General features: G+C 36.3%; 1 protein-coding gene across 4 annotated transcripts in view; it reads right to left on the reverse strand.

Annotated features, from left to right (window-relative positions):
• The window catches only part of LOC147179495 (sodium- and chloride-dependent taurine transporter-like), a 25,709-nt gene continuing 12,434 nt past the window's right edge, over positions 1-13,275 (reverse strand). For all 4 annotated transcript variants that reach the window (XM_086068735.1, XM_086068736.1, XM_086068734.1 and 1 more), the window contains exons 7-14: positions 12,549-12,652; positions 12,284-12,408; positions 9,381-9,493; positions 7,227-7,364; positions 6,779-6,881; positions 4,127-4,227; positions 3,850-4,020; positions 1-1,429 (exon numbers count right to left, since the gene is read on the reverse strand). In XM_086068735.1, the coding sequence (XP_085924861.1) occupies positions 1,271-1,429; positions 3,850-4,020; positions 4,127-4,227; positions 6,779-6,881; positions 7,227-7,364; positions 9,381-9,493; positions 12,284-12,408; positions 12,549-12,652 (1,014 nt within the window). In that variant the 3' untranslated portion in view covers positions 1-1,270. The remainder of the gene's footprint in view (positions 1,430-3,849; positions 4,021-4,126; positions 4,228-6,778; positions 6,882-7,226; positions 7,365-9,380; positions 9,494-12,283; positions 12,409-12,548; positions 12,653-13,275) is intronic.

Here is a 13,275-nt window from a genome sequence, read left to right on the forward strand (position 1 = left end):
TCCAAGGAACAGTGTTTATTTGCAGTCTATGTGGAAATGATGCAATGTGCACCTAAACGGAGACAAATGTGAGATACAAACACTTTGGTACGTTTTAGATTTTTAGTGGATGAAGCTGCGGTGAATACGCACGAGCGACTTGTTCCTTTTTTTGAATACAGTATTGCATTTTAATTCTGATTAATTCATAACATTGAACATTTTACAAGTTGCCATTCCTACATTGAATATTGCACAATGTAATTAAAACACTTCTGAGTTGCCGCTAAAGTAATCAATCATGGTGTACAAAATTGTTACAAAAGGCATATGTGATTTACAAACAATTATACAACTGGCTAAAACTAAAACCAAGAAACAAGCACATCTGTTATAACAATAGAGCTGTCAGTATGTTTGGAAAAAAAAATAATGAAAATTCCACCTGCACAATTAGTTTACAAATCATGTATGAATCAAGCTGTACTGTTTTAGATTCCTACACATTCTACAGACGAGGATTTGTCAACATTGATAAACTGGACAACATAGTCAAATATTTCCTGCTGAAATGCGTTGCATATTCTACAGCAACACATTGCAACAATAAAAATACTACAACAGTGAAACAGCAATAAAGTGCAAAGAGGTTTAAAAAAAAAAAATGCACTGGGACTGACCTGAGCAGTCACAAAAGCAGTATACAAATACTCTAAAATGTCTTCTTCAATCATATTTGTTTGTTTTTAATAACATGGAGTTTCATGTGAAATGTGCTTATCATTGGATTTAGCCAAGGCCTTCAATAAAAGCAGTGTAAATACTGTGCATTATGTACCCGAAACAGATCTAGACGAGATTCAGATGAACGCGACGAATTAGCTCAGTAACAAAAGCGGCCGCTCTCATGTCGGGTGTTCACACGTCGCCTACCTTTTTATCGTCGCGTTCAGTTTGCTGGATTTAAGAGAAGCGAGAATTTCATTCCTGCTTCTTGATCCGACACAAAAGCTCCTCATCTCTCCGGAATCAACACGAAGAAAAGGTAGTAAAACAGTGTTGTATGTCAGAAATAACTATACTGTCAGTGCCAACTACAGCGACAACAATTGAAACATTAACAATATTGATATGGTAAAAAAAAATAAGGAGCCAAAAATCACAACGATAGATTCTCCTCATAGATATCAAACCACAGGATCTCTAAGGTGAATTCGCAAAACTACCAACGTTAGCAAATACGATAAGAACATGGGAAGCACATCAATCTTATTCCTCTCACAGAGAGCGCTCACATGGTTGTTTCTACAACGGTGTGGGTGGGCTTGATCAAGCCCTTGTTCCCGTTGGGGTCCAGGGGCTGCGTCAGCTCGCTGCCTTTGGCCGTTGTGTACTCTTTGGGCCGGGAGCTCACGCCTGACTTCGCCGGGGCCGCCACAGCTTTGATCCGCTGCGGGAAAGACAAGCGTTGGAGGCATTCCACTCAAAGCGGCTTTTTAACCTTTAAGTACACGTGTTCTCCTTTATGTATGTGCAATACATTTCTAATTAATCATATACAGCAGTATACATGATCTTTTCTTCTATTTAAGAGCAAAGTTAATGTATTTTACAGGGACTTAATATTCAATATAATTAGGTGGCACTTTGAGAGCTAATTATTTGAAGTGGTACTTTGTGTAGAATGTTTGCGAAACACAAGTTTATGACATTCTATCTGTACCCATAAAACTGTTTACCACATTATAACCACTTGACCGCCTAACTCTATAACTTAAGAAGTTGAGAAGGGTGACGATAGTGACAAAACATTAGCTTAGCATACAGACAACTTCTCAGAAAACCTTCCCTTTTCATCAAAATTATTTCTACAACTGAATAACAGAATGTTAGTTTTTTTTTTTTAATGGCCTGTAAACAAATTGACTGTCTTTGAATCTATGAGGAGACTTTGAAAAACAAGGGTGGAGATAGCGACAAAGGCTTATCTTAGCATACAGCCAATAGCCTTTTTACAACTACCTTGAAAATTTCCACCTTTTAATTGAAATTATTTCTATACCTGAATAACAGGAATGTTTTTTTTAAATTATTTTTTTAAGGGCCAGTAAACCACTTGGCTGTCTTTGAATCTATGAGGGGAATAACTACAGTAAAATGAAGAAGGGTGGAAATAGCGACAAATGATTAGCTTAGCTCAACAGCCAATAGCCTTAACTTCCTAGAAAATCTCATCTAAATTATATATATATATATATATATATATATATATATATATATATATTAGGGATGCACCGAAACCGAAAATGGGAAAATGCTTGGCCGAAAACCAAAACACTGGAAAAAATAATTGTGCATATTTTATAAGTAATTAAAATTATAATATTGTTATAAAATATTTATTTAGCACTGGCATTTTAACAAAGCACAGTATAAATTGAAATGTGTCCACACCGCAGACATGTTGGCTAATGCTACATTATACACCAAACGAGGGTTTAGCATTTTCTGGCGGTGCGATTGCACTTTATAGTTCACACAGGCGGGCACGGATGCGGGAAGGTGCAGCGCATTTATAATCAGCACATATATTCACCAACGTTTAAAAATAAAGAAATACACCAGCGAAGTTTAAATTAAGAGCGGGTTTATTATAGGCATGGACGATAACCGGTTTGACGTTTTACCGTGGTTTTGAAAAAGAAAAAAATCAAGGTTTCAATAACCGCTAATACCGTCTGTCACCGGTAATGAACTCTTGCGTAAACGAGCCAATTTGAAGTGAATTGCCTTCAGTTAACTTTCTTCTCCATTTACAGCAAGTGCACATGCAGTCTTGCATGGAGATAGGTGGGGGGTGGGGATAAGGGAAGACGCTTATTGTTATTAAAATAAATAAATATAAAGTGTACATGTGTAGGTGCAAGCGTGCGACACTGTGACTTGCTAAGAAGAATGTCAACATAGCATGGTACACATTTCTCAATGTACCAAATATTCTTTATTTAGTTTAAAAATGAAATAGAATGTGTTGAATGAAAAAAAAAGCAGTTTTTATTTAAAGGAAATTTTAGAGCTGTAATCTTAATACCGTAATACCGCACTATTTTTGCTCACGGTTATCATACCGTCAAAGTCTAATATCGGCCAATGTCTAGTTTGTTAGTTTATTTATTTATTTAGAAAATGCTTTGTTTTAATTAGTTTGAGCTGATATATAGCCAGATAGCTAGACAGATACTGACGATAAGAGATTTTTTGTTAAAGTGCAAAGATTAATAAATAGGTCCCCAAGTATTGTTTAATAAACTAAATGACAATTCTGAATTCCCCAACCGCTGTTCGACCTTCTTTATTGTGTACAGCAGTACCAAAAAACAAATACATTTCAAACCGACCCTAAACCTCAAGTATGAAAAAAATATGACAGAGATGAAAGCAAAGTAAATTTTCGCTATAGTTAGTCGTATAAACCTAAAATGTAGTTTCAATTAGTCCGTTTCTTTTAAAAACACTTGTTTTGCTTTTATTTTGTGAATGAAATTTTTTTCTCTCCCAATTTTAGTTTTCATTACCACTACTTTTCATTAACTAAAATAACATGATGTCCTACTGGCATTTTTGTTTTAAACAAAACAAAGGAGGTTGGCAATACTTCCAAAATGAAGTGAGGTACGATATATCGACTTTACCACATTGCAACGACGGTTGTACTCGATGTCGGTTTAACCCTTTGTGTCGTATTTATTTATGTATTTTTAGTTTGTGTGTAGATTGTGTTTTTCCAGTCATGGTATAGCTGCAAGTCATTTCTTTCTCTTCGTTTCCTAGCTTTATTTGCCAGGAGGTAAACGTGTCAGTGTCACTCACTTCAATGAGGGGTCCCTCAGACTGCAAGATCTTGATGACCATCACCATGGGGATGCAGATCATGGAGGCCAAGGCCAAGCACCAACCCAGGCCGATGGCCCAGTCAGGGTATTTGTACTCTTTGTTGTATGTCAACGGCTTGTACTTGACCAGCGAGAAGACAAAACAGCCCTGAGGGACAAACACAATCGGGTTTGAGTTCAAGACGCAAAGTCAAAGTCAACATTGACCACGTTTGATAATAATTAACGGTACACGACTGCAGTGACCGTCTCACCATGCAGAGGACTGGTGTGATGATGGTCCAGCTCCATTTCATCCACGAGTTTGGTCTGTAGCCAATCATATCCTCAACTCCATCATAGAAATTATCAACTCCTGACAAACATGAATGGGAAAGAACACTTGTTATTGATTGGCCTTCAACATGTGTATTAACATGGAAATTCTTTACGGCTCGCGCTTGCTTATCTGTCTGTGAAAACATCATATCTTGTAACAATTATATAGCTTGTCAAGAACATAATTATGTCCCAGGTAGAACTGGTTCACGAGGTCATTTCTCTTCAACAACAGCACATAAAAGAAAAAAAAAAAAGTCCAAAAAGTCCTATAAATCAATATCAAATAGATTCCCCTTTTCTAGCCCGATAGATTCATAAAATTTTGTATTTTTTTCATTTATGAAAGACCTGACTTATTGCACTTTAAGACAATTCAGACTCTTTTTAATTTATATTTACTATTATTTAATTCAATTATGAAACTATTTTCATCTCATCTTTGCTGATGTCAATGTTTGTGTTACACTTAAGTGATTATAACACGTTACTTTCATTAATAAACTAAATCATTTGACCAGTTTACTGCCTCTGCAAAATTTACTTTGGAATTCAGTATTTGTGGCGCTTTTATCATGTCCTTGATATTTAATCTATTCCCTCCCAGCCATTTTCACTGAAGCAATCCCTTTCGCTCCCGGCTGTTTTATTGGATTTTGACAGATTTTGCAAGGCCCACAGAATATTGTGTTCCATTGCTATAAAAACATGGAAGCTACCAAAAGAAAGATTAGTCTCTTCTTTCATCAGGAAAAAAAGTATATTTTTATCTGTTTCCATTTTGTAGCAATTAGCATTAGAATATAGCTAAGGTTCATCATTATTCACAAATCTGTATAGAACTGTGGGTAAATGTTTTTTCAACATGGCCCTGGTTGATCTCTTTTGCTCTGCTGCCCCCTACTGGCCATTTTTGTAATAACTACTATTTCCTCAACCGTTCTCTGCAGTTGAAAGGCCGGATCAAAGCCTTCTGTATGCTCTAGCATAAAAAATAAAAAAAACATTTGAAAAAAAATATATACGTCTTTGGGACACTTAAAACATTTGAAATAGAATGTATTTATAAGTTTTTGGAAGCAAATGAGTTAAGAAGGAATGATATGCCATAATTGATATTGGATTCAATTCAAGTGAATCAAATCAGAAACAATCTAAATCGAATCCAACTGAATCCTTTCTTGAAATTTGATCGATTGAGGAAATTAGAATCGATACCCAGCCCTAAAAAAAAAAAAAAAACACACACACACACAAAAAAAAAAAAAAAAAAAAAATCCACATAGTCGCTGGGTTAGATTGAATCCTCCTATCTCCAAAATTACCACTTTTCAGAAGATCCCAAAAACACGTTTGGCATCCCCCATATACTGTTCTGTTAACTACAGTGGGTGCAATTAATGATTAAATGATAATAAAATATATATTTTTTACATGGATATATTGTCCACAATAGGTTATTTGATAAAACAAGTAATTTTACAGAAATTATGCATATTTTATTGTTATCATTATATTGAACATTTTGCATGTCCTTGAAACGTCCATCCTGTCGTAATGGGGTAATGGAATGTTTTCAATGATATTACGGCCAGCATTTTGCCATTCTTCAGTGTTGGCTGAAATAACAGGAAGTTGCAGAATTCATATTTATGCTTAGGTTTTTGATTTTCATCATGAGTGGCATTCAATGTAATATGTCCACCCTGTCATAGTCAAATAATGATATTTAAAATAAAAATAAAAAGTTTAGAAAATCAAAAATATTTGTTGAACACAGTCAGCTTGCCAACAGAATCGTGCCAATGAAATGCTAACAAAAAAGTCCCTCCTGTCATTTTCCACCTGTCAGCAAACTCACATATTTTGCAGTTTGTATGTACATTGTCTGCTTGCAGTTAATTTATTGAAAAAAAAGTGGGCGTTTAATACGTTCAAAGGAAAATCTCAACTTTTAGGGCATGAAACTTGGACGTCGCTCAACCACCTTATCGTGATTATTGATGTAGCTCTTTAATATACAGCTCATTGTAAATAAAGGGCCATCCAAGTAATCAATGAATGGATTGGTAATAATTTAGTTGATGTGGACTTGATTGTTGGTTAATCACGTTTTGAAGCAAGTACAGAATGGCTGGATGATGTGTGCCGTTTCACTGATTTATCTTGTTTGCCATCTGAAGAAGTACAACATGACGTCAGCTATGGGAACAGAACTTAGCTACGATTCTCATGTGGCCAGCATTATTCTGTCAACTAGCATGGAGACGGGAGTTCAGAACATTCAGAAATTCTTCCATGCTTCTTCTCCTAGCTGATCTAATGTGCAATAGATTTTGCCATTCCATGCTCGTTTCGTTACCATGGAAATATACAGTAGATGTCTGTTAGGACTATGAGGCCTTTCTTCCACTGTAACTTAATATTGTTGGAAAAAAAAAATCTACACAGCATCAGCCTAACCTTAACAAATGGTGTGAACCAAGTCACAAGGGCACTTGTTTTACCACAGAGTTCATTTGTGTTTTGCGGAATCATTACTTTGATAAAAAGCTCAGAGAAAACCAATCAAAGTCCTGTCCACTTACCATAAACCCAGGCTACAGCAATGCATTCAAAAAATGCAACCCACAAAAGGCACACACCGCTGGCTGCATAGTAGTCGAAGAGTTGGAACACGTACATGCCACCCTGGGAAGAAGAACAGCGGCATCAATCGCTCCGCCGATGCAAGTGTGTGCAATTGAAGACAGCCGCAGAGATGGAAGGCGACATTAAAAAGCGAGGGTCGGCCGGGATGTCGAACGTAAAGCGCAAGAATGTTGGCGACCGCCCATCTGGAGAAGAGTTCAACAGGTGCTGAAAGTTCATTGAAGTGCAGTTTTAAGACGACCAATTGTTCCATTCAAGGAATGCGAGAAGAGAAAACAAAGGACGCCATATTTGGTTGTAACATGAAGGCCAGCGGAAAGTTTGTGACGTTATCGCGAGTCTCTCTTGCTTCTGTAAATAGAATCCCCACAGGCTAAAACTTACCTTGGTTACCATGGCAAGTCCCAAGAGATAGCTTATGGAACACATGATGGCGATAAAGATCTCGCGCCGATACCCCTTCCTGAGGAGGGCCGGATACAGATCCACGATGGACGTGATCTGTCCTTCCACTTCAACAAACTGCAACAACAAAACCATCTGTTACTAGAATTTAGTGGCAATTACGTTACCCATTATTAACAACATATCACGCTCATTGCAGTTTTCAGTTTACTTCAGGAATTTGTACCTATTTAACTCATTCACTGCCATTGACGCCTATAAACGTCAAAAATTAATTTAAACTTTTTTTTATTAGTTTAACATTTCTTTCCCCACTTTTGTTAACAAGAGTATGAAACCTAGACTTTTTAAAAAATATATTTTTTGGGGAAAAACGAAAAGATTATTAAAAATTAGGGGCGTCAGGCGATAATTTTTTAAATTGTAATTAAGCGCATGACTTCAATAGTTAACTCACGATTAATCACAAATTTTATATCTGTTCTAAATAATATAATAAATTTGTTTCTAGGTTTTCATACTCCTGTTAACAAAAGTGGGAAACAAATGTTAAACTAATAGAAATAGTTCAAATGAATTTTTTTACGTCTATAGCCGTCAATGGCAGTGAATGAATTAAAAGCCATCAGAAGTAGCTTGGTACTAGTGTTAATTTCATCAACGAAAACTAAACAAAAATAATTCCGTCAACACATTTTTCACCAGACTAAAACTAAACTAGAACCCTAATTAATAAACAATAACTGGGACTAAATCAGTATCTAATGAAGACGAGACGAAAATGTACTTCACTAAAAACTGGACTAATTTAGTTCATGAACAAAAACGAGACAAAAATTATATGATTTTGTAAAATCTTGTCTCTGTTAATCTGTCACTGACACAATGACACACACCCTTTCAAATCTGCAGCTAGCGAGTGCAACATGCACAAACACAGGAGGTGGATTCACGGTGAAAGGTTATAAAAATAAAAATAAATAATTTAAAAAAAAAAAGGAAAAAAATAAAGTAAATTATAATTATAACGTTAGATGAACCCAACAGCCATAACGTTCCAAAAATAATGTTAATCTAACCGCTAACTAATGCTGGCTAACTTACTAGCTCAAAGCATGGAGCTATAATAGCCACTTGTTGACATACTTTGTGTGTCATGTTATTTATCATTAAAAAGATGAGGAAATGTAATGTTAAATAATTTTAGATCTGAAATGTTCAACATTATCTGTTGAAAAAAAATATATACATGGATAAAATGATTGTCCTGACTAAAACATTGACAGTTTTTGTTTACTAAAATTAGATGAATAAAATTATGTTTTCTTGGACTAAAATGCTAGATTTATAGTCAATTAAAAATGTAATAAATAAAAATAGGGATGAGGTTGACTATGATAAAAACTAACAAGCATTATTGAAACTGGACTAAAACTGAGACTAAACTTAAAATTGGCTGAAAAAATTAACACTACTTGGTACAGTGGATATAAAAAGTCTTCACACCCTTGTTCATATTCTAAGCTTTTGGGACATTTCAGTTTAATTTTTATTTCTACCCTTGTAAAAAAAAAAAAAAGTTGAGTTGACCATGTTGTAGGTCAAATAAATGTTTAGAAATTATTTATCTTGGTCTCATTTTATTATATTGCAAAAACATGGCATTTGAACATGGTTGTACAGACTGTCTGATCTACAGTAGTTTATTTTTTTATTTGTAAGTTTTTCAGGATATGCGATTTCTGTTTGATAGGGTCCATTCCCTTTGTAGTTATCTTCAAACTTCAAAGTTACATTTTTGTGTGCATAAGCAAACAAAATGCACAGTATTATGTCAGAGCTAACTGACTGGTCAAGGTGGATACACAGAATATTTGGACTTTAAAACTTGTTCGTGAACGCATTTTTTAAAAAAAATTTTGGGAGGTTCAGCATATGAACAGAGATTTGTTTTAAACAACATTGGCATGGACAAAGATGTATTTATTTATTTGTTTGTTTGTTTAGCCTGGAGTGGAGGAAACGCTAATGTTGATATGCAAGCATGAGCTTTTCATATTTTTTATTATTTTTATTTTATTTATTCATATTGGACAAAAAAAGCATGTCATATGTCATACATTGAGCACATACCTGACTGTCAAGACCAAGTAGCAGCAGCATGATAAAGAAGAGGATGGCCCAGAAAGTTGGCAGCGGCATCATGGACACTGCTTTAGGGTAAGCGATGAAGGCCAAGCCGGGACCTGGAGGGAAAACAGATTGGGGAAGGGGAGCAGAGGGGGTAAAGGACAGCGTTAACAACTCTTGTCTAATTTAAGCTCGGACGACAGAAGTCATGAAAAGGCTGAGCTAGTGAGGCTGAACATGACCTGGCCACTCCCTGCGATCTACAGGAAATGTGACCTAATTAAAAAAAAAAGAAAAAAGAAAAGTGTATTGCATGTGCAGTCACCAAGAAAGAATTTCTATAGATGCTCTTGTGTTCTGTGGGAGTTTACTTGCAGGCCAGCAATAAACGAGTCAGAATGCAAGCAATCACATTAACTCAGCCTCATTGAACTACACCGCTCATACATTAACTTCACTTTCAAATGGTCGAATAGTTCACCTGGTCACTCGTATATCTGCCATAAAATAGGCCTTCAATTCACAGAAGCGAGCTCCCTCAATAGATCCAAAAATACAACTATAAGATAGATCACCTATTAAGTATTTATTACCTTACATTTACAACTGAACAAAATGTACAGTGTGTGTGATTATGCCAATAAAGTGGAAAGTCGTTACCCACTGTCCACAGACCATTATTCACAACTCTCTTATATCAACTCATCAGCTCCACTCAATACTGTGCTGCCATTCAATGTTGGGAAAAACAAAGCAACACTGGCCATCGTAAATCATTTACAGTTATCCTAAACACTTTGCACCAGGAAACAAGATAAAACCTTCACCGAGTCCCGAAACAGAAATTCTGAGCAAGCAGTGACAACAGATAATGCATATCTAAAAACAAATACAGTGTGACAATAAGACAGGTATGACAAATATGCTCTTGAAAGTGATTGGAACAAGTGGGAGCTTAGAAAAATACAGGACCTTCGTGATACTTAAAGACCCTGTAAAGTGAATTTAGAGATTTGATTCTCCATACATTAAACAGTACATGTCTGAGAATAGCTGCCAAAAACGTGCAATAGCTGAGGACTACACAAGTACTTAAATGTGGACATATAGTGTTAACCGTGTTCCACCAATTATTGTTTTTGTGGTGTAGCTAAAACAAGGCCCCCACTACTTAAAAACTTAGTTTGCTTCGAGCTACTGTACACAGTAACATGATCGAAAGTGAAAAAAATAATTGTTGTCAAGTCTTTGCCATACACGATTACGTAACATATCAACCTGCAGCGGGGGGGAAAAACAGAAAAAAATATAATATCCAGTATTATTCTTTCGGACCACAAAAACATGGCGTGATTGTCATTGAAGCCTCAAAAGGGGAAACTGAAAGGCTGTTAGCAATGAGCGTTTGCACCATTCATTGACTGTACTTGTGCATTTCAGCATCAGAGACTGCACACTTTAATTCATCATTTACGGAAGAGGATTAGGTTCAGTGAAGAGAGAAAAAAAAGGTTGGCAGGATTCTGACTTTATTCTCAGAATTCTGACTTTATTCTCAGAATTCTGACTTTATTCTCAGAATTCTGACTTTATTCTCAGAATTCTGACTTTATTCTCAGAATTCTGACTTTAGTTAGAATCCTGCCAACCTTTTTTTTTCTCTCTTCACTGGCCCTAATCCTTTTCCGTAAATGACGATTCAAAAGTCTAGATAATTAGTCAGAACTCTGACTTTATTCTCAGAATTCTGACTTTAAAATTAGAATACTGACTTACTTAAACCTTTCAAATCCGAAACTGTCGGCAGCGACAGGACAACGCAACAATTAAAGTCAGAATTCTGACTTTAAAGTGAGAATCCTGCCAAACTTTTTTTTCCCTCTCTTCACTGGCCCTAATCCTCTTCCGTACTCATTTTGTATAAAGTATTTGATATATATATATATATATATTTTTTTTTTTTAAGTTCATTCAAACTTGTCAGGTAACAACAATTTCGTATCTAGTGTGTGTTTTCCAAGACATTCGCCTTCACTTTACAGGGACTTAAACACATTAGATTAATTGAATGGGTAGATTGTATTAATTTTACAAACATCCAAAGTATACCGCATAATTTGCTAACCATTGTAGCAGCTATACGAGTGACTGTGAACAGCGGGACAAATTAAATGGTGTAAGGAAGTGAAGTTGTCTGACGTCACATGACAGGACTCAATTGTAGTAATTTTTTTTCAGCATCATCAACATAACCTCTACTGTGTCATCTAATAAAAAATATAAATACTGTACATACACAGGAACCATCACAGTCATCCAGCCATTATTACGTCATTTGAGGAAACAGGACTGCATTGGTGTTAAAGCCAAGCAAGAGTTGATCAACTACAGCAGCGAGCATGCTGAAAGACCGCTCATCTCATCTCAAAGACCGCACGGCAATGAGAAGAAGAAAAAAAAACAGAAAAATAAAAATAAATCCAAAACAGAACGGATGTCATCCACGTCTGGCGATTTGCAGCTTGTTAACAGAACTGGGAGGAGGAAGAGGAAGAGGAGCATCGCTGGCAGTGAGGAGCTCATGGGCAATAATTGCACGCGAGGCCCAATCTTCTTAGCCGTGTCCCAGAGCTACAACAGGACACGAGCGGCTTGGATGTGGGACACGAGGGCACAAATGAGCAAGGGAAGCTGCGTCGGTGCGCTCGTTAAAGTGATGTCAACCCAATCCCTCTGGCACCTGACCTGGAGTGTGCAATTGCCGATAGCCCTACATTTCAGCATCGTTGATTTGTTTTTTTTCATTTGATTTGGATTTTTGGGGGGGGGGGGTAAATCTCCAATTGTCTTTTCTGTTTGGCAGCAGCGCCCACCATCACTGCTGCCATCACCTTGGACCCTCGTACCTGACTCTGCCACATCGGCAATGTCCACCCCTTGTTCTTGTGCCATGAAGCCCAGGACGGAAAATATTGCGAAGCCAGACACAAAGCTGGTACCGCTGTTGAGGACTCCCAGCAGCAAACAGTCCCTATGTCACACATATGTCATGGAGGTTGTTAATGAACACACACGGAACCGAAGTTCCCATTTTCTTTTTACGCAGCCGTCTCGGACACGTCACTACTTCTGACCCGCACCCGCCCCTCTCCCAGAGGAGGTGCCGCTCACCTGTAGCAGTTGTACTTGTATTTGTTGTAGCTCCCCAGTGATGTCATGGCACCCAAACAAATGGCGTAGGAGAAGAAAATCTGGGTACCCGCGTCAATCCACACCTTTGAGTTGGGACGAGAGGGGGTCACTTGGTAACTAACACATCACAAGTATTGAACGGAATGTACTCACAGTTGTCATTGTGTACGGAGCTACATTGAATTACAAATTTACAATATACTCATTAAGGCAATTAATTGGCAGGTTGATTTAACTGGTAGATAAGTCATTTTAAAGTTGGAGAAAAATTGGCCTTTTTTTGCAGACTGTTCTTTCTTTCTTTTTTTAAACAAATTAAAACATTGCGACCAAGACAACAATAATGACATTCAGACGTTCAAGTTTTTTGTTCATTTCCTCTCTGCTGAAAAATTAAATAAATAAGCACAGAGTAATGTAAAACTGTCAAATGATTTGCCTGTAATTGTTTTTATAAATGTTAAAAGGAGCACAAAAATAAAATATTTTTTTCTTTATTATTATTATTATTTTTATTTATTTATGTGTTTATTTCAGTTTTTTCCCACGTGCACATTTCCTCTCCGCTAAAAAGTTAAATACTAAGGACAGAATAATGTAAAACAGGAATTATTGTGATAAGCGTTAAGACAAAAAATATTAAAATTTTATTTTATTGTTATTATATATTATTATTAGGGGTGCGTTAATTTTGAGTTAATTTAAA

This window comes from Leptonotus elevatus, chromosome 2, assembly GCF_054856555.1.
Source record: "Leptonotus elevatus isolate MCC_2025b chromosome 2, RoL_Lele_1.0, whole genome shotgun sequence".
NCBI lineage: Eukaryota > Metazoa > Chordata > Actinopteri > Syngnathiformes > Syngnathidae > Leptonotus > Leptonotus elevatus.